General features: G+C 34.6%; 1 protein-coding gene across 1 annotated transcript in view; it reads right to left on the bottom strand.

The window, feature by feature from the left end:
• LOC148650214 (complement C3-like) overlaps nt 1-23,410 on the bottom strand; it is an 81,260-nt gene that overhangs the window by 25,678 nt on the left and 32,172 nt on the right. Inside the window, exons 15-28 of the mRNA XM_088603785.1 lie at nt 23,256-23,385; nt 20,724-20,799; nt 20,234-20,424; nt 18,272-18,386; nt 16,912-16,997; nt 16,409-16,548; nt 13,620-13,832; nt 12,742-12,802; nt 11,717-11,803; nt 10,339-10,542; nt 8,398-8,473; nt 3,753-3,912; nt 1,907-2,002; nt 183-333 (exon numbers count right to left, since the gene is read on the bottom strand). Coding sequence (XP_088459911.1) covers nt 183-333; nt 1,907-2,002; nt 3,753-3,912; nt 8,398-8,473; nt 10,339-10,542; nt 11,717-11,803; nt 12,742-12,802; nt 13,620-13,832; nt 16,409-16,548; nt 16,912-16,997; nt 18,272-18,386; nt 20,234-20,424; nt 20,724-20,799; nt 23,256-23,385 — 1,786 coding nt within the window. The remainder of the gene's footprint in view (nt 1-182; nt 334-1,906; nt 2,003-3,752; nt 3,913-8,397; nt 8,474-10,338; nt 10,543-11,716; nt 11,804-12,741; nt 12,803-13,619; nt 13,833-16,408; nt 16,549-16,911; nt 16,998-18,271; nt 18,387-20,233; nt 20,425-20,723; nt 20,800-23,255; nt 23,386-23,410) is intronic.

Raw genomic sequence — 23,410 nt, 5'->3', positions numbered from 1 at the left:
CTTTAGTCAGGGATTTTCAGAGCAATGGAGGAATTTAACTGAAAATGTAGGATTATTATACTGATTTAATACAGTGTTTTATTAAAAAAGGCTAAGTCTTAATAAAATGTTTTTTAAAACAACTTTTCAAAAATATCTTTAGAAAAACACTACAGATGAAAAATACAGGCTTTCACACCTACCTGCTGAAGCAAACTTCATTAGAGTTTCTATGGTGTTTTGTTTATTCAGAGCTAAAGCATAACTTGTCATGGCCACAGCATATGGATTAGTGAGACTTCTAATGCGTCTTTGCAGGAACTGAACTGCTTTATTGATGCTGCCTTCCATGCTCTGGAAGAGTACAACATTTCAATGTTAAATGAAATAAAATGGTAGAATTCTTTAAACTTTATATACTGTACAGTATGTATTTTGTCTTCCCACATCAGCTTTGATTTTCTGCATCTATATGCATAATTCACGTTTAAGTGCAGCATGTGATGTTCTCTAATCCTTTCAATCTAAAAGATAATTAATATAAGTTTCAACTTATATTATGGCATTTTTGTATTGACCCTCCAGACAAGGTGTCTTGTTTGAGACATCTTTGGCCAATGACGTCTGACCCTATGTTGCCTATGGAATCTGGGTCTGGATCTGAAGTGGAAGAATTCAGGATTCTTTTCAAAAGAATGTAAAAGGACATTATTTTTGTTACATCCCAGTGTGTGGTCTGTGTCTTTGTTGTTATGTTCCACACTTACCTTGATTGTTTTCCAATTGCAATGGACTCCCATTGGTCCACCATTACACCACTGTTTCAGTATGATATCATCATCAATCAGCCTCTCAGCCAATCAGAGTGCATCTTATTCAGTATATAACATGGAGGCCTTTCGTTTGACTTTGGTACCGCTCGGCTTTGGTTATCGCTTTGCTTCTGATTTTGCTTTGGCTTTGTTGGTTTGTTTTTTTGCTTTGTGTGTGTGTGCGCTTTCGTATAGCTTTGGCTTTGTTGGTTTGTTGGTTTATGTTATTCTCTTTTTACTTTCGTTTGTTTGTGTTTATCCTTATTTCGCCATTACCTTGCCCTAACGTGTTATAGGTTCAACCATTGTGTTCTTTTGTACCCTGTTCCTGTTGATTACTCTCGTTTTCCCTTATTTGTATTCCTAGTTCACTTGTGTATTTTGTGTGAACCTCTGTGTATAAGGTTAGTCTAGGTTGTTGGGTACATTCTACACACTTAGATGATTTTGTATTAGTAACACTAGTTTAGAACGGGTGAGTACAATTTGTCTTGTATGGTTTTGGGTAGTCAGTGGAGGTTAGCTAGGGTGTAGAAGACGCAGGAGACCGTGTTTCGGGTTTTCTTTTGTATTTAGGTTAGCTTTCCCTCAATTTCCTAGCCAGCTCCATTTTTGTTTGCTATTTTCTTTTCTTTGGCACCATTCTAGTTCCTTACCCATGTGTATTATCGTGTCTTACCAGTCACTTATTCAACTTAAATTCATCACCTTTGCACCAACCATTGTTATCATGCTTCCTAGTCCCTCACCAGAACTCACCTGCTTCCAAAAATTATCCTAAATGTTACACCCCTTTTCTCCTAGACACTTGGCGTCGTAACACTTTTGCTTTAACACCTGCTGTAGGGTGTTGTCATTCAAAACAAGGCCAGTATCTAAAGATGATGGAAAGACTAATTTACAGTGTTGTGAAAGGACTGAGGTGCTATGAGTTAAGGCTAAAGAGGATAAAAAACAGCTGAGATATAACTCCACGGTAAGAAGAACAGAAAGTGATCATCTCAGAACAGCCTGTTTTTTGCTTTAAAGCAAAACAAATTAACTGAGAATCTAGTTTTCTCTGGATATATTTTTGGTTTCCATAAAACAGTATAAGAAAAAAATCTGTGTCTCACCTGTATTTGTTGACCACAAATTTCCCTTGATTCCTGCATTGCTATCACAACAAATGCAGTCAGAGAAGCGTCTGCATCTTTTCCCCGCACATCTCCCTAAAAACATACAAAAGAAAACAATTTTAATGGCTTGGACACACAAGAAAATGTTTTTGTACACAGTTTCAGCCTCTTGTTAAGATTAAAGCTTATTTCATTTTTGTTCTACATTAAGAATTATACCCCTTTTTCTATTTTGGACAGACAACTACAACTATGACTACTCAAAGAAGACATTGGTTCTATACAGATATTTAAAAAGAGAAAGTTTCCTGCACTAAAAATATATTACCTGTACTTGAAACAGAAAAAAACACTATTTGGATTTAAGTGCAATACTCAAAAATGACCAATTTAAAGCTTGTAATGAGCAACATGACCATGACATACATGGAAATTAAAAAGCAAGTGACTTTTAGACTGAAAATTGCTGGGATTTATTTACACAAAAAAGTGCACCTGTAAATTTTACCTCATCATCTACATCGGCACTCTTCAAATGTTCTTGCATCAATTTATTTTACTAACAAACAATATAAACTAGGAGAACCAAGCTCTCTCCTTATGTTTGTAATCTTTTTGTGTCTTAAAACTACTGACTGATATTCTGTCTGTTCATAAATACTTGTTGTATGTAGTGTTTCATGCAATGTCTAATGATTAATTTCTGTTGTGAATCTTCATATTCAACTCTACATTACCTGCATTATTATTACAATTTGTATGTTACAAAAGGTGAAGTTTTTTTATTGTCAACAAATATATGTGAATTCACATTCCCCTGCTTTATCTTTTATATCAATATGGTGTGAAACTAGACTGAAATGCACTTTCTACAATGCACTTATCAGAACAAAACATCAACATTGCTGTTATATGGAAAATGTTCAGATTGTAAGCTTACTGGTTACAAACAATGTATGTTCTAGTTTATTATAGTTACAATTTAAAAACACTTCTAGACTGATGGGAAGTGACAATATTTAATTTCAATAGTTTAGAAAGTGTTAAAGACATCCACACATATTTAATAGTGCTGAAAATGAAAGCAAAAAAGACATTGAATGTCTTACCAAAAGGATTACTGTTTTCAGTCTTTTTAAAGTAGTATTTTATGGATATGTTCATACCTTGCAACACATTATTTGTCAATGATATATAAGCAGTATCAGTTAGTAAACTAGTTTGGATTATAAATTGAATTAAACAGTTGTTTAATTGTTATTCAACAATTGAATAAATAGTTCTTTATACAATTATGTGTTAATAAAGCATGTTATAGCATGATGATTGAATAATGGAGATATATAACCAATATAAAACTGTCCTTTTACAGTACTAAGTCCTAAGCAATGTTTTTTTCTATTCTATTTTATTCTTCATTAAAGCGTGCACAGTTTTACAGTATTATATAATGTTATTTCAATTAATTAATTTGTCATATTTCAAAGAAATATGATTGTAATCTAATTATTTCATACCTTTCGCCTCAAACTGTCTATGGCAAATACCATACATGGTTTATTTTATAATATTGATATAAATTGCTATTATAAAGCTTTCATTTTAGGAGGTAGTGACTACAGAACAAAGTGGGTGTTCTAGAAAGTTAATGTAACAGTCAAAATGAATAAATCAAATCAAACAAAGAGTGATGGAATTATATACATATTTTTGTATTACAAAAAATTAATATATATATATATCTTTGCAATTAGCATGTTACAAGTGTTTATGGAGTACTTAGGAAGAGTTTTGTGGATTCCAATATAAAGTGAAAAATGTAATCTTCTCAACAGAAACATACCACCATCTCTCCATGAATTACAGGGGCATCCTCTTTAAAGATTCCATCAGGTTGCTGCTTGTTGAGAATAAGCCATTTTATTGCTCCACATAAAACTCTGTCATCCACAGAAATCAGGGAGTAAGCTAGTCCAAAAATTTTGGCCACATAAGCTGTGAGCCTGGTGAAAAAAAATAGTGTATCACTATTATATATTAAAAAATAAAATCACAAAAAACAATTATAGAACAGGTTTTGACATTCAAAGTAACTGAAGTAACTTTTTCTTACATTCCCAAGATCTTTATGTAGCCTGAAATAGATTAATTTGATTTTTTATTTATTTTTACTTTAAATGTGAAATGATGGCACAAAAATGCCCTGCTTATTGTATTGTGCATTTCATGGTTGTCATTGTTATGCTATTCATTTGCTTATCACAACTAAATTCACCATGAAAAATAAGTAAATCATGAAATCATTTTCAATCCCAAATCAGCTAAAAAATTGTTCTAGATTTATGGAAACTAAATGGTTTCAACAAAGGTGGTTTCTGAATATTGCCCTCTTTGCAACTAAAGAAACTCCTATAAACTCTTCCCCGAATCTACTAAATCAATCTAAACCTATTGTAGGTTTATAATTTCAGTGATGCAAATATAAAATCTTAAAACTAGTGCATTTTGCTGCTTCTTTTTAGTAAAGACATTGTACAGTAGTTTTGAATTAATCACTTTTCAATTTCTTTGAAAATCAACTCCTTTGTATCGTACAAATAATACAAAAACTTAACTCGTGTGCAAAAAATGTAACTTTAGGTCAGTAGTTATCCTTTATTTAGGTAGACATAAGAGGAGGTGTCTCTAAGAGTTCAGATAAAGTGTGACACCTTCAAGCTCCAAAGCTGATCAAGAACAATTGTAAAGTTTTTGTTGGTTTACCTAGTTAATAAAGTTGTCGGTTAACAATTGTCAATAAGCAGTCTAAAAACACACCATATAAGATAGATAGATAAGACTTTATTAATCCCTAAGGGAAATTGAGGATATAAGATCACATCAAGAACACAGGAGAGGAAAAAAGACAACAGGAAAAAGAGAGAAAAGAGGACAAGAAGAAAGAAGAGAGGAAAAGGAGGAGAAAGAAGGTCAGATCTCAAGAGAGGAGGAGTTGGAACTTAAAGGTTGTGCCAGGCGAGAGCCCCTACTTCTTAATTATCCAAACAAAACCTGATTGGTGCTAGGTATTTGAAGTTTTCTAGAGTGAACTTGCTATTCTGTGTGTTTAGGAAACTTGGGTTTCCTGGATAAAAGATACCTCAGTTAGAGACATCTTTCCTGCTTGTGGATGCATTTTTACAATAGGGAGACACTGTAGACTCACATTTATTTTGTGGCATGCAGGTTTGCAGAGAGAAAGATTTAACTGCAAGTTGTATTGCATTTATTTAGAAAGGCAGTTTATCTCTTTTTAAGGCTCCGTAGGCATTAAGAGTTTAATACTTTGTAGGAGTCTGGAGTTTTCTGGGTGATTAGACCTCTGAAATGCCTTGTCTGTAAATGTTTTTTCATGTGTAGCATTGTGTTTGTATTGTATTGTTAATGTTTGTTTAACCAAGTGTGCCTGAATCATTACTCTTTTCACCAAAGCTGTGCCAGAGAAAACATTCACATGCTGGGGTTATGGATATATTTTTACTTATTGCTTTGCTTAATTGTTTGGTCAATTCCTGATATTCACCATTTTTGTGACCCCCCTGTAGCAATGTTAATGATGTTCAAAAGCTTATTGCTGGGAAGAAAAGGTTCTCCCCACTTTCTAAAAGAAATTGTAAATATTTAAAGGAACAAACTAGAAAAATATAGCTTTGCAAAAATGCTTTTTGTGTGTTTACTTTTTCACTGACATATTTTTCACAGAGAGGAAAAAAATATGCACAATTTGCCCTGGCGCTACGTACTTTCACAAATGTCATGTAAAAGCACAAAAACCAAAATCCAAATTACAAATTCTGTGTGCTTCCAATATTTCTGATGATACCCTAACCATACTTGGCATTTATCTTTGAAAGGTAAACTATTAAACTTCCTAAATGTTTGCATGTTGGCCCCCTCTTATCGTACCTATCTTAAAGCACCGCTTGGAAATTCAGATCACGCAATAATTTTGCTTATTCCGATTTAAAAAACGAAAATAAAAAAATATCAAATCAAAAGTTAAATCAGTCAAGGTCTGGCCCCCAGAAGCTATAAAAAGCCTGAAAGGGTGTTTTGAATGTACAAATTGGAATGTGTTTAGTTCTGCTTGTGCCTCCTTGGATGAATATACTGATTTTACTACATCCTATATAAGTATTTGTGAAGAGGCATGCATCCCTACAAAAACTATCAAGACATACGGTAACAAGAAATCATGGTTCTCAAAAAAACTGCAAGATCTTTGTAGGAAGAACAAGGCTTTTATTAAGGGTGACCAGACTGAATATATCTCATCTAAGTATGAGCTGTGCTCTGCAGTGAGGAAAGTTAAGAGCTACTACAGTAAAAAACTAGAGGAACAATTTGCTGACAACAACTTAAGAACAGTTTGGAGGAAAATTCAGTAAATAATTATAATAATAATAAAAAACTTTATTTTATATAGCGCCTTTAAAAGTGGCTTCTCAAAGCGCTTTACAGAATGACAACAACAATAAATAAAAAGAATACACAAGATAAAACACAATTACAGTATACAGAGGAGACCCTGGATGGTGGTACTAACAAAAGCAGAGGGGTGAAGAATGGAACCAGTTAAGTAAAGGCTTTTCTAAAAAAGAAGGTTTTGAGTCTGGATTTGAAGGAGTTTAGAGAAGGGGACTCTGATATCCTTGGGCAGAGAGTTCCAGAGCTTGGGGGCATAACAGGAGAAGGCCCTGTCACCCATACAATGTAGATGGGCTTGGGGGATAGTAAGGAGACCAGAGATAGAAGAGCGAAGGTTGTGAGGTGGGGAGTAGGGCGATAATAGTTCAGACAGGTACTGAGGTGCCAAGCCATGCAGATCAATTACAAGAAAAAAACTCTGCCACCTTACTGGATGAAATCCCCAGTCCCAAATAAATGTACATTAACCAGTTTTATGTTCGCTTTGAAAAACCTGATGTGAAGGCTTCCTCATTACCTTAACTGTCGTCTACCCCTCTGCATCCTCCATTTTCCATCCATACAGACGAAGTAAGAGCAAACAAATCTTCACAAAACAAAATAAAAGAAAAGCCACAGGTCCAGACAATTTGTCAGCCGCAGCCCTCAGTTATTGTGCTGATCAACTGGCTCCTGTGTTTACCAACATGTATAATACTTCACTTTCTCAGCAGAAAGCCCCTCACAGTTTTAAAATATCCACTATAATACCTGTTCCTAAATCCCCAAAAATACCTTGTCTCAGCATTTGGATAAGCCAAATTCCTATACCAGTATCCTATTTTTGGATTTCAGCTCAGCAGTTAATACCATTGATCCACATAAATTATTCAGTAAACTGATGGACTTGAACATCAACCCTGCTGTGTTGTTGGATTTTGGACTTTTTAACACATTGTTAACAGACTGTCAGGGTGAATAACGTGACATCTTGCCCCCTACTCTCAGCACAGGTGCGCCCCAAGGCTGGTTCCTATCTCCATGGCTTTTTTCCCTTTTCATAAATAACTTTACATCTCGAGATAATTCTGTCTAGATTTCAAATAAGCAGATGACACTACTATTGTTGGTCTCTTCTCAAAAAATGATGAGACTTGTTACCTAAAGCAGATTGATTTGGGAACAGCCTGGTGTTTGGACAATGATCTCCTACTCAACACTTCTAAAACCAGGGAAATCATCATTGACTTTTGACGTATCCAGAACACAAAACAATTTTCATTAGTGATCTTCCTATAGACATCACAAACTCCTTTAATTTTTTGGGGGTACATACATAAACAGTGATCTTAAATGAAGCATCAACACTGACCACATAGTCAAGAAAGCACAGCAGAGAATTATTTTTCTTACAGAGTGAACAGGCAACTTCTTCTTCAATTTTACACAACCATAATCCAAAGTGTTCTGACAACCTCTACTACAGTCTGATATGGAAGCTTGGATAACTACTCAAATGGCAAACTGGAAAGGATTGTGTCCAAAGCTGCAAAAATTGTTGGCTGTGAACCTTCCATTTCATTCTCTATTCAAGTCACACTTCCAATTGTGCCAAGAAAATTCATTTCAGACCCCTATCATCCAGATCATAATCTTTTTCAGCTTCTCCCTTCTGGAAAACGTTTCAAATCCTTCCTCTCAAGGACTGCCCCTTTCAACCTCAGTTTTTTTCCCACTGCCATACAAACTTTGAATTCACATTGAGCTCTGAATTTTACTGTATAATTATGCAACTACATGGAAAGTGTTTACATATGTATGTGATGATGTTTGTTGTCTTTTGTTCTATTTAAATTTGTACTGTATATGTTGTATGTATGTCTCATCTGTGTTCCTTGCTGTTCCGAAAGCAAATTCCACCAACTGCTGCTGTGTGACAATAATGAATAATGAATGTGTAATAACCTTCTGTCTCATTGTTTTCAAGAATAAGGAAATGTATAGAAGTAAATATAATGAATCTGTACTTGACAAATTCATACCATGTGCTGCTGGGCCTGCTTAGCCATGCTGCATAGGAATCATCCGGATGGCGGTAAGCCAGCTGTTGAGTATAACCTATGGAAAAATTTAGGAAAACTATGAGCTTGAAAGAAAGATTAGATTTCTGTGAACCCTCTTTTTCTTGAAAATGTTTGTGATTTTACAATAATGTTTCAATAAAAAAGGTAATCCACTTTTGAGGCACCAGTCAAAATGATTTTGTTTTGAGTAGGTAAAGTAGGACTACTATAATATTCTCACCTGCATCCTTATAAGCACTGAGAAATATAACTATTTCATAACTATAACATGTTGCAATACAAAAGACCACACACACCCAACTGAACTCCTGAGTGTTTGATTTACTTCTGGCAGTAGGATGAACCATCCACCTCAGAGTCCTAACCTATCACCCAGTGAACTTAAAGAATCACTTGGCAGTTTAAGTCTTGACCTTAAGAATCTGATGCAGGCATCTGCTATGCTAAAACATTGGAAAAGTGACGAGTATACATAAACTACAGTTTCTTCTATACTATATCTCAGCTTATATGTGGACAAGGGAAATGCTTCAAAGATTATTTTCTAAGATTGCTACACAATGTTTTTGAGAAATGAGGAATGAATCGAAAAGAAATGAATCTATTGCATTCTAGTTTATACCAGAAAATGTCATTAAAGACATTTAGGAAAATGCAAAGAAAATTAATGCTTACAAAATCAACCCAAAAACAAGTAGATAAATTGATCTACCATCATTATATCAAATCCTTTTCTAATTATGAATATAGAATTCTAACACACATTTCAATAATTTACAAATAGAATTGTTCAAAATTAGGTAAAATGTGTTGTTACATACTGTACGAAATCAGGGTGTCAAAATCTAAATCTGAAAAGTTTATATTAGCAGCTGACAACAGGCAAAATTAAATTTTAGTTATAGCTGCAGTACTGTAGCATTAAACTAAATTAATAATTTAATTTATTCTGTGCCCAACACATGTATACGCCATGTATGGATGTTCATTAATTTGAAATTCTTCTGTGGAGTTATTGCATATGCTGAAAAAAGCAAATGCTAAATTTATGTGTTAAAGTGTTTTTAAGGTAAGATAAGATAATAAAGTACTACTAAATAATAAAGATAAAATTACTTTTAATAAAGATAAAAGTATACTAACACACATTAGAAAAATAGACCAGACAATTTGAAGAGGCTTGGAGAATTAATTTAAATTAATAAATAATTTTTGTTTTCAGTCCTGAATATTACTAGACATTTGTTAAGTAGTTCTACCTTGTAGCCTGATTTAATAATTATAATATTTCTGGCCTAATCTAATACTTTGTTAAATTTGTATAGTGTTTTTCATCCCAAAGTATCACAAAGCATTTTATATATAGGAAATAGTACTTAATCCACAACTGAAGTACAGACAGACTTGGGTGATGCATAGAAAAAGTTATGCACCAGCAGTCCCATTAAACCACAGATTAGGTACAGTACATTTAGAAATAACTTCAGCAATAGAATCGTGGGTGGAATTTAAGGGTGCCAATTATGCACACCTAAAACGGATTTTAATCATATGAACAGTAACATCTTTAATGACAAGTACTCAGGACCTTGACTTAACATCTCATTTGTAGGATGGCTCTCCCCACAATACCACATCCACAGATGCAAAACTGGACTATTGATGTTTAACTTCTGAACCAGGGAAAACAGAAACTTCTGAGATATGATATGACTGGCTTACAAGAAAGTTTTCTTATACACAGTACTTCATTAAGCAGCTCCTTTTAAAAGATATTTTTGAGAGAAATGGTAGTTAATGTCTTAATTTTCTGTAGATATGCATTCCTAATGTAGTTTAAAAATAATAGTTTTGACAGTGACATTGAAAAACAGTTTTTGCAAAGTATATTTTTCTTACCTTTGTTAATATAATTAATTGCCTCAGCTCGACGCTCCAGACCAACCTTTTCCCACTGTTGGGTGGAGTCCAAGTAATGTGTAGCAATAACAGGTGAAGTCATGTAAATCATGTTCTGTTCTCCACACCCACTAGGCTGTGTAATGAGACTGCCCAAGGGTTCACCACTAATGGCACTTTCAATAGTTTCAGTCAGAATCTCACCTGTTGAGGGATACAAAGGTTTACAGTAAATCAAACTCATTGGTCCATTTCATTCATTTGATTACTAACTATTGTATACCACAATTTAGATCAGTGATATAAATTAGGAAGAGAAGAATATACATTACATGCAGTAATATATATTCTTCTAATTACAAAACCTCAAAGTGAACATTTAGCACTTATTTGTTATTTATTTTCTATCCATTAACAAGTTCCATCCATCCATTTTCTAACGACTTTATCCAATATAGCATCACAGGGGAACAAGAAACTATTCTGGCAAAAATGGGCACAAGATAGTATACACCTTGGACAGGATGCCAGTCTAGCGCAAGACAGACACACACATACACACAAAGCTAGGAACAACAAGCTAGAGAACATACAAACTCCACACAGATAGCACCACAGTTCTGAAATGGAACCCAGGGTATCAACACTACAGATGAGCTATGCTAGCCACTGCACCACTTTTGCCTAGTTTTCAACCCAAATTCATGCATTACCTTAGTGACTAAAGTATGATAATTATTTTTGAGAACTCTCTAGAATCATTCTACTGTATATGAAGCTTTATTTAAAGCATTTGGAAATCTAAATTTACCATATCATAAACACTGCTTGTATCTTTTCTGCTGTTAGTTTATCAAATAGTTCAAACAAGTTAATAAACAAGACCAACCTCTTCTAAACCCATGCTAAGAATGACTAAGAATGATTTTATCATATGCATAATCCTCTGTTGCACTTATAATTATGATTTCCACAACCTTACATTATTTTAAAATGTAAAATATTTTATGCACCCATCCATAAAAAGGATGACTACATTAGGGATTTTCCAGTCAGTGAGTAATGCCTTTGTCTTGAGTCTGCTTGAAACGTTATTAATCACCTATGTATAACACTTCTTGTTTCCTAAGGGACAATTGGTAGAATTGCTAATTGTATAATCTTCTTGTAACCATAACACTTCTTCCTTTTTTTGCTATCATTATTTAATATTGAACTTTGTCTTTCCTCAGCCTGAAGCTTTTTGTCCATTTCTTTCTTGAGAAAGTTTTTTTTTTATTTTATTGAGTATGCCTTTTCTGTATGATTGTCCATTGTACTTTACAGTGCATATGCTTCTTTACTATATTAATAATAGAACAGTTCTATTGTTGATTACCTGTTACACTGATGAAAGTCTGAGGTTCTGTTTTTGGTACTAATGATGGCAGGACAATTTTATCAACTTTTTCACTTTGAACTCCACCTATGAGAAAATTGCAAAGACATTGCACATTGGATATATTCTCAGTTTTAATTCAGTACAAGCTAGTATCTGCTCTACATTATCAGTATGGTAGTACTCTGGTTTCTGAGAGCCCAGTTTTGTTAATATGCTTGGCTGTTACTGATTTTTACCATTATGTCTATATTACCTCTGAAGCATTTTTCTCGTGTGTTAAGAGTGACTCCACAGAAATGTACAAAGCTAATGAACACCATTAGAAGGGACTCAGAGAGAACACAATCATAGGGATTTTCAGTATTCAATGTACCAATGTAACTTGCTTGGCATGAGGGGTGACAACTAGACCATATGAAAGAGGTGGTTTAGCCCTATGTGAAATGACCAAAGAGTTGCTTAGCAGTTCCTGGGAAGGAAAGCCTGATTAGTCTTATTAATGTGGTGGAGGGAACAGGTGATTGTATTAGGGGCTGACTTTACTGGGAAAATTTAAATATAATTTCAATTTGTATAAATATAAAAATATATAATATGTATATAATTTAAAAATAGGTGATACAGTTTTATGCATAGTAGCCTTTCACAGAATGGCTAAGGATCTGCACCTGTGGCTGGAAGTTGCCAGTTCGTATTGGCCGGCAGAGGAATTTTACTCCGCTGGGTCCCTGAGCGAGGCCCTTAACTACAACTGCTCCAGGGGCGCCATATAAATGGCTGACCCTGTGCTCTGACCCTAAGCTTCTCTCCCTGTCTGTGTGTTTCATGGAGAGCAATTTGGGATATGTGAAAAAGACAAATTCCTAATACAAGTAATTTGTATTTGGCCAATAAAGTGATCCTTCTCTCCCTTTTAAAAACTACTTCTGGAAAGAGCATTTGAAAAATACATTTCATGTTGTTTTGTGCCATGAAAAATATTTAGAATTAGAGTAATCTAGTGTAATCTATGAACAACTCACCGTGGACAGACGGATTCAATTCAATGGTTTTAATAGTCTTTTTCGTTTGCACACCTTCTGCCTTTGGAAAAAGGTACAAATTAATTTTATTTCTTGTTTTTTTGCATTAATGTATTCTCTAAAGATAATAATCTACCATATTGCCCCACTTTTCAATGCTAAATAAATTCAGTACTGATTTGCAATAGTAATTAATTTTTGAATCAGTAATTGTTTTTTATACTTTCTTCTGGTTTTGGAATGAATCAAATCATCACCTTGTTTATTGCAACATCCCCTATGCTGCACATTGAAAATATGTAATTGAACAAACACTCATCTGACATATCCAGCTGCCTTACCGACTTTCCTAATTTATTGTGCTACAAGCTCCGCATTGCTTCATAGCAGGGACAGAGCTGAGTGGAAGAATGACACATCTTTCTTGCACACCCCAGGAGTCAGCTGAATTATCCCTGTCCATCTTAAGCTTAAACAACTCCTGACAGCATTCATCCATTGTGCAGTGTTGCTTGAAGAATGGCTAATGAAAACTTTACTATTAAAAGTAACTAAGGTTCTTAATTGATCTTCAGTAAAGTTGCTAAATTGTATTTAGAACTGATTTACATAAAATCTAAATGTATCTAATGTTTTATTCAATAGTTTGTGTGCTTTTTAAAGCAAGAACAATGTAAACTAAATTATTAGTTAAGATATAAATAAGCTAAATATAATTAGATATAATAGCTAAATAAAGCCATTGTTTATGCACCACAATATTACAAAATATCCTTATTAAACATAATAATGATGTTCCATATGGTTATTTTGTAATATTGTGGTGCATAAACAATGGATTTATCATTTATAAAGCCTTCATTCAAATGTTTGCTTACCACAACCCGAAGCTTCTTCTTTACTCCATCATAAACTGCAACACCAAAGACTGAGGCCTTAACTTCAATCTCCAACTCTCCTTTCTCCATGGGGATGATGACAAAGGGCACAGCTCTTGAAGATAATGGATCAATATTCACTTCCACCCTGTATTTTCTCTTCTGACTGGCAGCACTGCATACCTGTTCATTCTCCATCAGCTCCACACGCACCTGAAGGGAGGAAAATAAGAATTTCAATCAAGTAAATTTAAAATGTCTAGGAATAGACATTCAAAAGGAAATTATTTTAATTTTTACCAGAATAGTTAAAAAAAACTTCATTACACTACTTTAGTAGTAAAACGTTCCAGGTTGATATCTGGCATAATTAAAGGTTGCTTGTTTGTGAGATGTAAAATTGCCTGGAAAATGGAAAATTCTGTTTCAAGAATCAGCAAAGGAGCCCAGCGAAACTAGATCTGTAATTGACAGGTCACATCCTGAGAAGCAGAAAACCAATCAACTGGAGCACCTTCAAATCCATCTGATCAATCAGCATAATAATATACTAATTTTCAGAGTGCAGTCGCTTAAGTACAAGACACATCACTATAGAAAGATAAGATCACTTTATTAGCCGTATACAAATTCTTGCATTAGGAATTTGTCTTTTTGTATACCCCAACTTCCTCTCCATGAGACACAGACAAGGAGAGAAGCTTGGGGTCAGAGTGCAGGCTCAGCCATTGTACAGGGCCCCTGGAGCAGCTAGGAGTAAGGGCCTTGCTCAGGAGCTCAACAGAGTAGGATTCCTCTGCCAGCCATGGGATTTGAACCAGCAACCTTCCAGCCACACAGGCAGACCCTCAGCCACTGTGCCATCACCAAATAACACATCCTGTGATATGTTTTTATTTAGGAGATTAATCTATTTTGCCTATGGCAGAATAAATGGAAAGAATATGTCGCAAGTTTACCATGGTGAGGTCACAGTGATAATTTTACACGGTGTAGATGTTTTTTTATCTTGTGGCAATTCTCCCTTAACAACAGAACATCTTTGGTGGAGACTAAGGACATGTATACTGTTCAGCAATCCATGTCATATAATCAAATATTCCACTGTTCTTGCATGCTGTCTGTAGTTGGGAGCATCCAGGTAATGAAATGCAGTTTGACAAGCTTCATGAAGGATGTATGGAATGAATCTTACAATTTAGAATTTAGAATTTTCAAAGCTAGCCAGTATATCTACAGGTGATGGAAGTAAATGAGAGCATCCGAAGAAAAACAAAACTAACACAAGTACAGTAGAACATACGGGGTCAATTACAAAGAACTGAAAGCAGCGTACTTACTGGAATTCAACATGTGGTTAGCTGTTCTCAATTGCAATGAACCCAAAGCAACACCTTCTGCCCTTTAAAAGTTACTAATGTAGGGGACTAAGTTAAACTACCTCTTCATATGGTGTAAGCAACTTTATAGCATAGTAACTGAAACATTGGATCACAATAGAACATTCTTGACTATAGTTATATACATAACAAATGTAGGGATCTGTCACATAACATTTCCACATAATCTAACAACACCACATTCAATTATGTTTATTAATACATAGGTTTATTAATAAAAGTGATGTTTATTAATAATACAGTTTAATGTTCATATTTATAGTCTTTTAAGTCTTAAAATTGTTCTGTCACATCTAGAGAGCAATTGGATGGATTTGTTGTATTTTTTTACTGTGGTGGGATTCTACACTTGTGGTTCTTGGGGGAAAGAAAGAATATTGAGAAAATGGGGGTTCAGATAGTAAGTTAGTTATAATGTTAGGGTATGTTAAAGAAAAAAAAACCTCTTAGATGAAGTACAACAAATGTAGCCTATTCATTAAAAGGAATCTATATTTTTTATCAATGGGAATAAAAGTCATTATAATACAATACATGTTCAAATTCAAACCTGTTTGTTTTGTGACTAATTGAAACTTGAATAACACATTAGTAGCTACATATCCTAATCTGGTATATTTAGCATAAATGCAGTTTTAAAATTAAAAATGTATAATTATTAATATTAAATATCACTAAATACTTAATAAATACTAAATAGTAATGTGGCCTATATATTAATTTACTTGTATGATTAATTGAAATGTTCTGATTCAGACCCCCCACAGTTTTTGCTAATAAGATGCTGAGCTCTTAGTATACTGTAGTACTAAGCACAAGTTCATCTAGTCTCCAACTTTGTTCCATACATTTTTTTCATTATAATTGAGCTCAGAGTGGAGATGATCTCCAGACAGTATCGCATGAACAAATCTGCAAATTATTATGCATTTACGTGTTAAATTCAATAAATCCAGTGTGGGCTGAAAATGAAGAGAATGTAGTGCAGATATTTTATCTAATGCTGGTATTTTCTGATTATCAATCTTTAAAGAATAAGACATTTGGGAACAGCTAACTGAAAATCATACTGCATTTATTTAAAACAAAAACTTACTATGGCCCCTGAGTCAGTGAGAATATTGTGTATTATTATGGAAAGCAAAAGACTGATGGAGTTTCTTTGCTTTTTGTCACCATCTGTTATATGTAACAGGGTGTGGCCTTTCAAGCACAAATTGTATGCGGCATGTCATGAACAGGTGATCAAGTATAACACTGGTGTACATTTTAATTGATGTCAAATACATAGATCACCTGTCTGTATGGAACTTATTTGACTGTATTATCTCATCTGCAAATAAACCATTAACAATTCCCAGCAGGAGTTGGAATCAAGAAATGTCTTACTTTGATTGGCATGTCTTCATAGTTGTACACCACAGCCTTAATTTCCACTTGTTCATTTCGTACCACAGAATAGGGTAGCTTCAGGTCAATGAAGAAGTTCTTCAACACTGTGATCTCATAAACATCAGCTACACAGATTCCTAAACATACCCAGACAATATACAAGATTATATTACATTTTTGTTCAAAAAGTGCTAAATGACTACACTTTGAACCTTAAGTAGGATGAAGCCTTAGTACAACTCACTTAACCTACAGTAAATCGTGTAATGTAGATGGAGTTAGTGTCATTTTACGTAATCTTCAGCAAAACAAAATACCACATTAAAAAGATCAGCTTAGACGTATACAGCATTCCTTATATTATTATATATTATTCCTTATATAGTGTATATTCCTTAGACTGCCATTTTTCTGTTTTACTGAGCTATTATAGGTGTACAGTACGTCTGTAGAAATCTGTTTACTACTGTTTTAATTCTGAAAAAGCAAAATAAATTTACCTTTCAGTGGAGACAAACTGATGGCTGTAATTTCCCAGGTAGTGATAGAGTCTTTCAGGAAGCTCTGGATATCTTTTTTAACAAGGCTTAAACAAGAAATAAGGCCTCTTAAACCATAATGCTTTCTCATTAGGTTTCACACATTTCTGAATTAGAATCATGTCCTTGGTCACAGACATATGCCTTTCTTGTATTTATATTATATTGCATTCTTATGTAATTGTTTCAAGTTCATGAGCATTTTTTTTCATTCCACATAAAATTGTACAATTAAAGGATTTTTGATATTTATTTTTTTATATTTAGTTGAATATACTGAACAAAACTTCAGTATAATTTACAATTGCTAAACAGCCATTTGATGCATGTATCTTTCCCCATCCCGCCCCTTATAGTCTCTCCAATCTGCTCTAAACTTCAGAGCTTCATTCTTTTGATTTCATTAATATTTCAATTAATTAATAATTAATTTCATTAATAATCAATTAAGTGTCAGTTTGCATGGCCTGTTTGGCATCCAAAGCGCTGATGATAATTTATAGATAACAGGTAAGGAAAGATGGGGGGAAATATGTTGTAAAACAAGTGCAAGAAATCTGTTATGATGGTAGTAACTTTGGCTGTTGTTAAGAAAAATTATGACTTCACTGTAGTGGAACAGAATGTTGGGGGGTCTTCTAGTATCACATACTGTCTTGTCCAGTGTCTGTGAAAACTGCTGGTGTTTCAATGCCAAAGTGGAACTACTAAAGACATATTGCAGTGAAAGACATATTAAAAAGTTAATGATAGTATATTAATATGTCACTATTAGAACATTAATAGCATTATAATCATTATTATTACCATATATGATTGCGCTTTTTCCACCATGTAATAGAATATAGATGACTCTCATACAGTATGTGTTCATTTTAATTTAACCCGATGCCGACCAGAGAAGGATAGGCCCCCGCTTCCGAGCCTTGGTTCCTCTCAAGGTTTCTTCCTACTTTAGTCTAAGGGAGTTTTTCCTTGCCACTGTTACCTTAGGCTTGCTCACTGGGGGTTCAGGCCTGGAAATCTGTAAAGCTGTTTTGTGACCATGTCCATTGTAAAAAGCGCTATACAAATAAAACTGAATTGAATTGAATTAAATTGAATTGAATTAAATTGGATTATGTTATTTTTTAACTGTTATTAAAGAAGTGGTAAAAAAACAGCAGTTAATTCCTTATAAAATAAACTCTTAACTGCTGTTTGGTATTAAAATAAAAACTGCACAAACTAAATCTATTTGGTTCAGTGCATAGTGTTGAAAAAAAAGACAATTAAATGACTTAGAGCACATTACTACAGATCATATAAATTGTTGCCATACCCATCTTTGTCTTTGGGTGCTGTTGGTAAAGTTTCAATTTGCCACAGCCAGCTTTCTGGGAATTCAGTTCGGGACACAATTTCATCGTCACTTATGTAATCATCATCTTCTTCACCTACATTGAAACAAGGAGTGATGAACTTTGGAATAATTTAGTACAAAATAATATGCATAGCACATACACATTCTCCAGGTAAAAATACATAGTATTATTAAGACTCAGGAAAGTGATAGTTTAAAAAAATATAAGTATAAATATAAAGTCTTTTAAAACATAACTTTGCAACAAAATCTTCATTTAAAAAAAATTCTAATAAATAACATTAGAACCACACCGAATTTCCATATATGATAAAGGAATATGCTACCTCAATTAGTCAAGGTTATCTGTCAGAATTAAAAATGTTTTGATAAGAAAAGTTAATCTGGAATTAATGTTAATTTCACTAAATCTTTTTTTTATGTTTGTTAGAGACCCGGCTTTCAATAAAAAGGACCAAAGCCAGTAATGTTTCTTTCTCCAGCTGGTTTTGTGTTGTAAATACCCCCAACACAAAGCAAGAAAATAATTAACTTTAGGCTTTTCTGAGTTCTGTGCTGGCACAGGTAATAGTATCGTTGAATATTAATTGAATAAAAGTTATAACACAATGGTTGTATTCCGTAGCTACTATAAGTATCTAACAACATTTCAGGAACTGGTGATCTCGGGCTTTTAGGGATTCAGTGTCACAAATGACACAACAAAAAATAACAGAGTTGACCACTCTTGTGTTAGTCATCCATCCTTCTCTAACCACTTTATCCAATACAGGTTCAACCCGAGCCAGTCCCAGTAAGCAATGGGACCAAGGCTGGATACACCAAGGATGTTCATCACAGGCCCAGTTCATCACAGGGCACACACAAATACATACAGTACACCAGAGCCAGTTTTCACAGAAGCCAATTAACCTACCAGGATGTCTTTGAATTTAGGGAGGGACCTGGAGCACCCAGAGAAATATGGGAACAACATACAAACAATAATAATAATTCCTTACGCTTATACAGAACTTTTCTGGACACTCCACTCAAATAATTTATAGGTAATGGGGACTCCACCTGGATGATGCGACAGCAGCCATAGTGCACCAGAATGCTCACCACACATCAGCTATCAGTGGGGAGGAGAACAGAGTGATGAAGCCAATTCATAGATAGGGATTATTAGGAGGCCATGATTGGTAAGGGCCAATGGGAAATTTGTCCAGGACGCCAGGGTTACACCCCTACTCTATTCAAGAAACGACCTGGGAATTTTAATGGCCACAGAGAGTCAGGATCTCGGTTTAACATCTCATCTGAAGGACGGCACCTTTTTACAGTATAGTGTCCCAATCACTATAATGGGGCATTAGGACCCATATAGACTGCAGGGTGGGTGCCCCCTATGGTCCCCACTAACACCTCTTCCAGCAACAAACTTAGTTTTTCCCAGGAGGTCTTCCATTCACATACTGACAGGCTCACACCTGCTTAGCTTCAGTGGTTTGCCAGTTGTGAGTTGCATGGTAATATGGCTGCTGACTATACATTTTAACGTATATAGCCCTCCAGGAATTGAACCCAGGACCCCAGTACTGCAGGTCAGCAATATCAACCTGATTTGATATTCTTTTTTAAGATAATTGCATGTTTTGTCTTTGCAAGAGGATTTAAAGTCACTGAGGGATGAAGTGGTATTTCTATGATCACAAATAGGAAACAGCATTAAAAATAAGAAATAAATATTTGTTTAAAATTAAAATAGATTAATAAAATGCTCTAACAAAGTACGGTCCAGTAAGTACAGTTCTTTAAATTTGCCACAGTGACAGTGATATTGTGCTTATTTGTTTTAAAGTGACTGCCTTAATATGGAGAGTCAATTGCTGTAGTGTACATTATACATTATTCTGTTGATTGAAATATGAAACTCACTTCGTGCAAGAGCTAACATTTCCCTCTGACGTTCTTTGTGTCTTTTGGCGATCTCTTTACAGCAGTGCAAGAAAGCATCAATACACTCTTTGCCTTCGATAATAAATTGGGTCCTCTTTTCACAGGTGTAGTCCATAATATTCTCTGCCATTCCATCTCTACAGCACTTCTGCAGGGGTCCTGAGAAATTGCTTACTAAAAGAATAGAGTCAGAAAATTTTAATTACAGACTAATAAGCTACTAACCATTAATCAGGCGTACACTTTCAAAAATCACTTCCAAACAGTTTAGTAAACAATAATAAAAAAACATGCTTCATGATATTCTTACTCCAACACTGTAGTCAGCTTTTTCTAAACTTTTAGCTAGGATTTTTGCAGAAAAGTTGCTGCATGATAATTAAATGTATGTTTGTCCTTTCCATGTGGCTGTGATTTAAAATCTAGAAAACTATAAAAAATAGTTAAATAGTTAATAAAATAAAAGTACTTGCCCAGACTTGTTATGATGTCACCCAAAACTAAAGATCGGCGTCTCCTCTTTGGAGGCTCTGGGCACGTGGGATCTGGAATAAAATATTGAATCTATTATATTGCATAACATTTCTCCGAAGAGACTCATTATAATTAAGGTAAACCTGTCATTGACAGTCTGATACTGCTGTGAGTGCACATAGCATCTAAATTTAGCATGTGATTTAAGGTTATCATGTTCATTTGATACTGAATGTCTGTTGTATTGTATTTATATTGCAACTCACGGCAGCTCACACCTACAAAGTGCCATATGGTAAGGTGCACTGACCCTCAAAAGCATTTTGCTTTTCTCTTCCTTTTCTTCCACAGGCTTCCAATTGACATGCATATACAATTCGTATAAAATTATTCTCATTAGTCTCAGTTTTCTGAAAATTTCTGACAGGGATTAAAGTGTTATCAAATGAACCTCTGTATGCTATAGCAGGTTTGAACCTAGATGACATACAGTAGGAAGACAAAAAATTACTAACAGAATAACAAAATAGTCTGGAAATGGCTTCTGTTCTTTTGACCACATGTGCACTGCTTCCCTTTAGATGGTAAAAATGATATTGACCACATTACATAAAGATAAACAGCCAAAATAAAGGAAACACCAATATAAAGTGTCTTAACAGGATGTTGGGCCATCTGCTGTAGATTCTATAGGTGTCTGGAACTCTACTGGAAGGATGCAATACCATTTTTCCATGAGAAATACCATGATTTCATGACTGGGACAGCCATGGCATATTCATGCTTATTAAACCATTCATTTACCACTCATGCCCTCAGGGGTATTGTCATCCTGGAAGTTTTTACTCCCATCAGGTCATCTTTCACCACAGGATGAACTTTATCACTCAGAATAGCTTTGTATTTATTGGCATTTACCTTGCTCTGTTAGGGGTTGAATGGACCCAAACCAAGCCAGGAAAATGCACCCCACACAATAACAGAGCCGCCAGAACCCTTCACTAGAAATAAATACTCATACCAGTAGACATATTTTTGTGCCACACATGTACTTATGCATTTGTTAAGAACAGGGTGCAAGATGACTTATCTGACCATATGACTTTTTTTCACCATTTTTCCACTTCTCAGTACATTGTCTGTGTTCTTTATACCACCTTATTAAAAAAAGTGCATTTTAGGATGTAATAAGTCTTCATGCACTCAACCTGACCATGGTATCCTTTTCTGTGAAGTTCTTGACGAACTGTACTGCCCGCTCACACCTTAAATTGACACTTGCAGTCAACTGATTCAGAGCTGCACATCTTTATTGCCTTGCATCTTGAACCAAAGATATCATATTTGAGTAGTATGCACTTTCATCCACAGTTGCCCCTTGTTAATGTCTTCTTTCCCTAACACTTCCATGTCAGCATCACTTTACCATTGTTCCTCGGGAAACATCAACAAGCTTCTGCCAAACTGTGCCTCAATAATCACTCCTCTTTCAAAGCCACTGAGATCTCTTCTTTTATCCTTGGTAGCCAAAATAATGAGCAATTGGTCTAACCCAGCATCTTTATAAATGATCTTAAGCATGAAGGGATTGCTTCATTAAAGGAACCACCTGTTTTGAAGCACCTCTTTTTAAAATACTTTGCATCCCTCATTTACTCAAGTGAGTAAATCTATTTTGGTAAAAAATCTATTTTTACCTGTATAAGTGAAAAAAAAGAGTCTGTTTATCTTGTAACCAACCATGGGTAAAAGCAGACAGCTGCTCTTTAATCCAAAATTTTTAAATGTATTTTGGTTATATTACTTGGCCTCTTTAAGTTCTGTATATTTTGCTAAATGAAAAATTACACCTGCTTTAGACTCTATACATCTCCCTTCTTCTATTAACTACTTAATTTCATTTCTTAGATAAAAAGTCACAACCTCTAGTCACTCTTTATGATCATGGTTTAACTAAATGTGGAACTATCTGACAGTAACATTACTACTATCTAAAATTGGACCTGGACTGTACTGGGATGGAAGTCCTCGAAGAAAAATCCGATTACTGCTTTAAGTGGTGTTGATAGACAAAGGTATTGCTCCTTCCCCTGAAGCACAATTTCTAAAAAGTCAATGCTCCAATATGATTACCTGGTACACAGCACTATGCCTCAGATGAGAAGTTAAACCAAGCTCCTGAGTATTTGATTAGTAAATGTCCCATCCCACATATCGCATGGTTTGTAAGAGAAAAATTGTTAACCCTAGTTTCTTGTCAAAAATAAATTTTGGGTGTGTACAATGTGCCCATTCTAAATTTCCTCAGTAATTCATATTGTAAAGCAATTTCTATCTTTTCCATCTATGCTGTCCAGTGTATTGGGGCTTGTGGTATAAAAATACTGCTGCATATCAATCACTAGACTATACTTCAGTGGGCTATGAAGTGGTTTCCCTCAAATATCTGTAGTGTAATATAGAAACAAACTACAAAATAGATTTTGGGTGTTTCCTGAAATAATCACTTAATCACATTTTTAAATACCTGTTCTAGGTTTTGTTTCACTTCCAGAGCTTGATTTAAACATAAGCCCAGCATCGTTAAATACATTCATGTTGTCACTGCCACTGCCAGCTGTACAGCCAATGTCATTCTTCTCTACAATGTCCCAGATCTGTAATTAAATAAAACAAACAATC

Source organism: Lepisosteus platostomus, chromosome 13, assembly GCF_059453375.1.
Source record: "Lepisosteus platostomus isolate fLepPlt1 chromosome 13, fLepPlt1.hap1, whole genome shotgun sequence".
Taxonomy (NCBI): Eukaryota; Metazoa; Chordata; class Actinopteri; order Semionotiformes; family Lepisosteidae; genus Lepisosteus; species Lepisosteus platostomus.
Note: the sequence above shows the minus strand (reverse complement) of the source record. Positions and strands in the feature narration are given on the sequence as shown.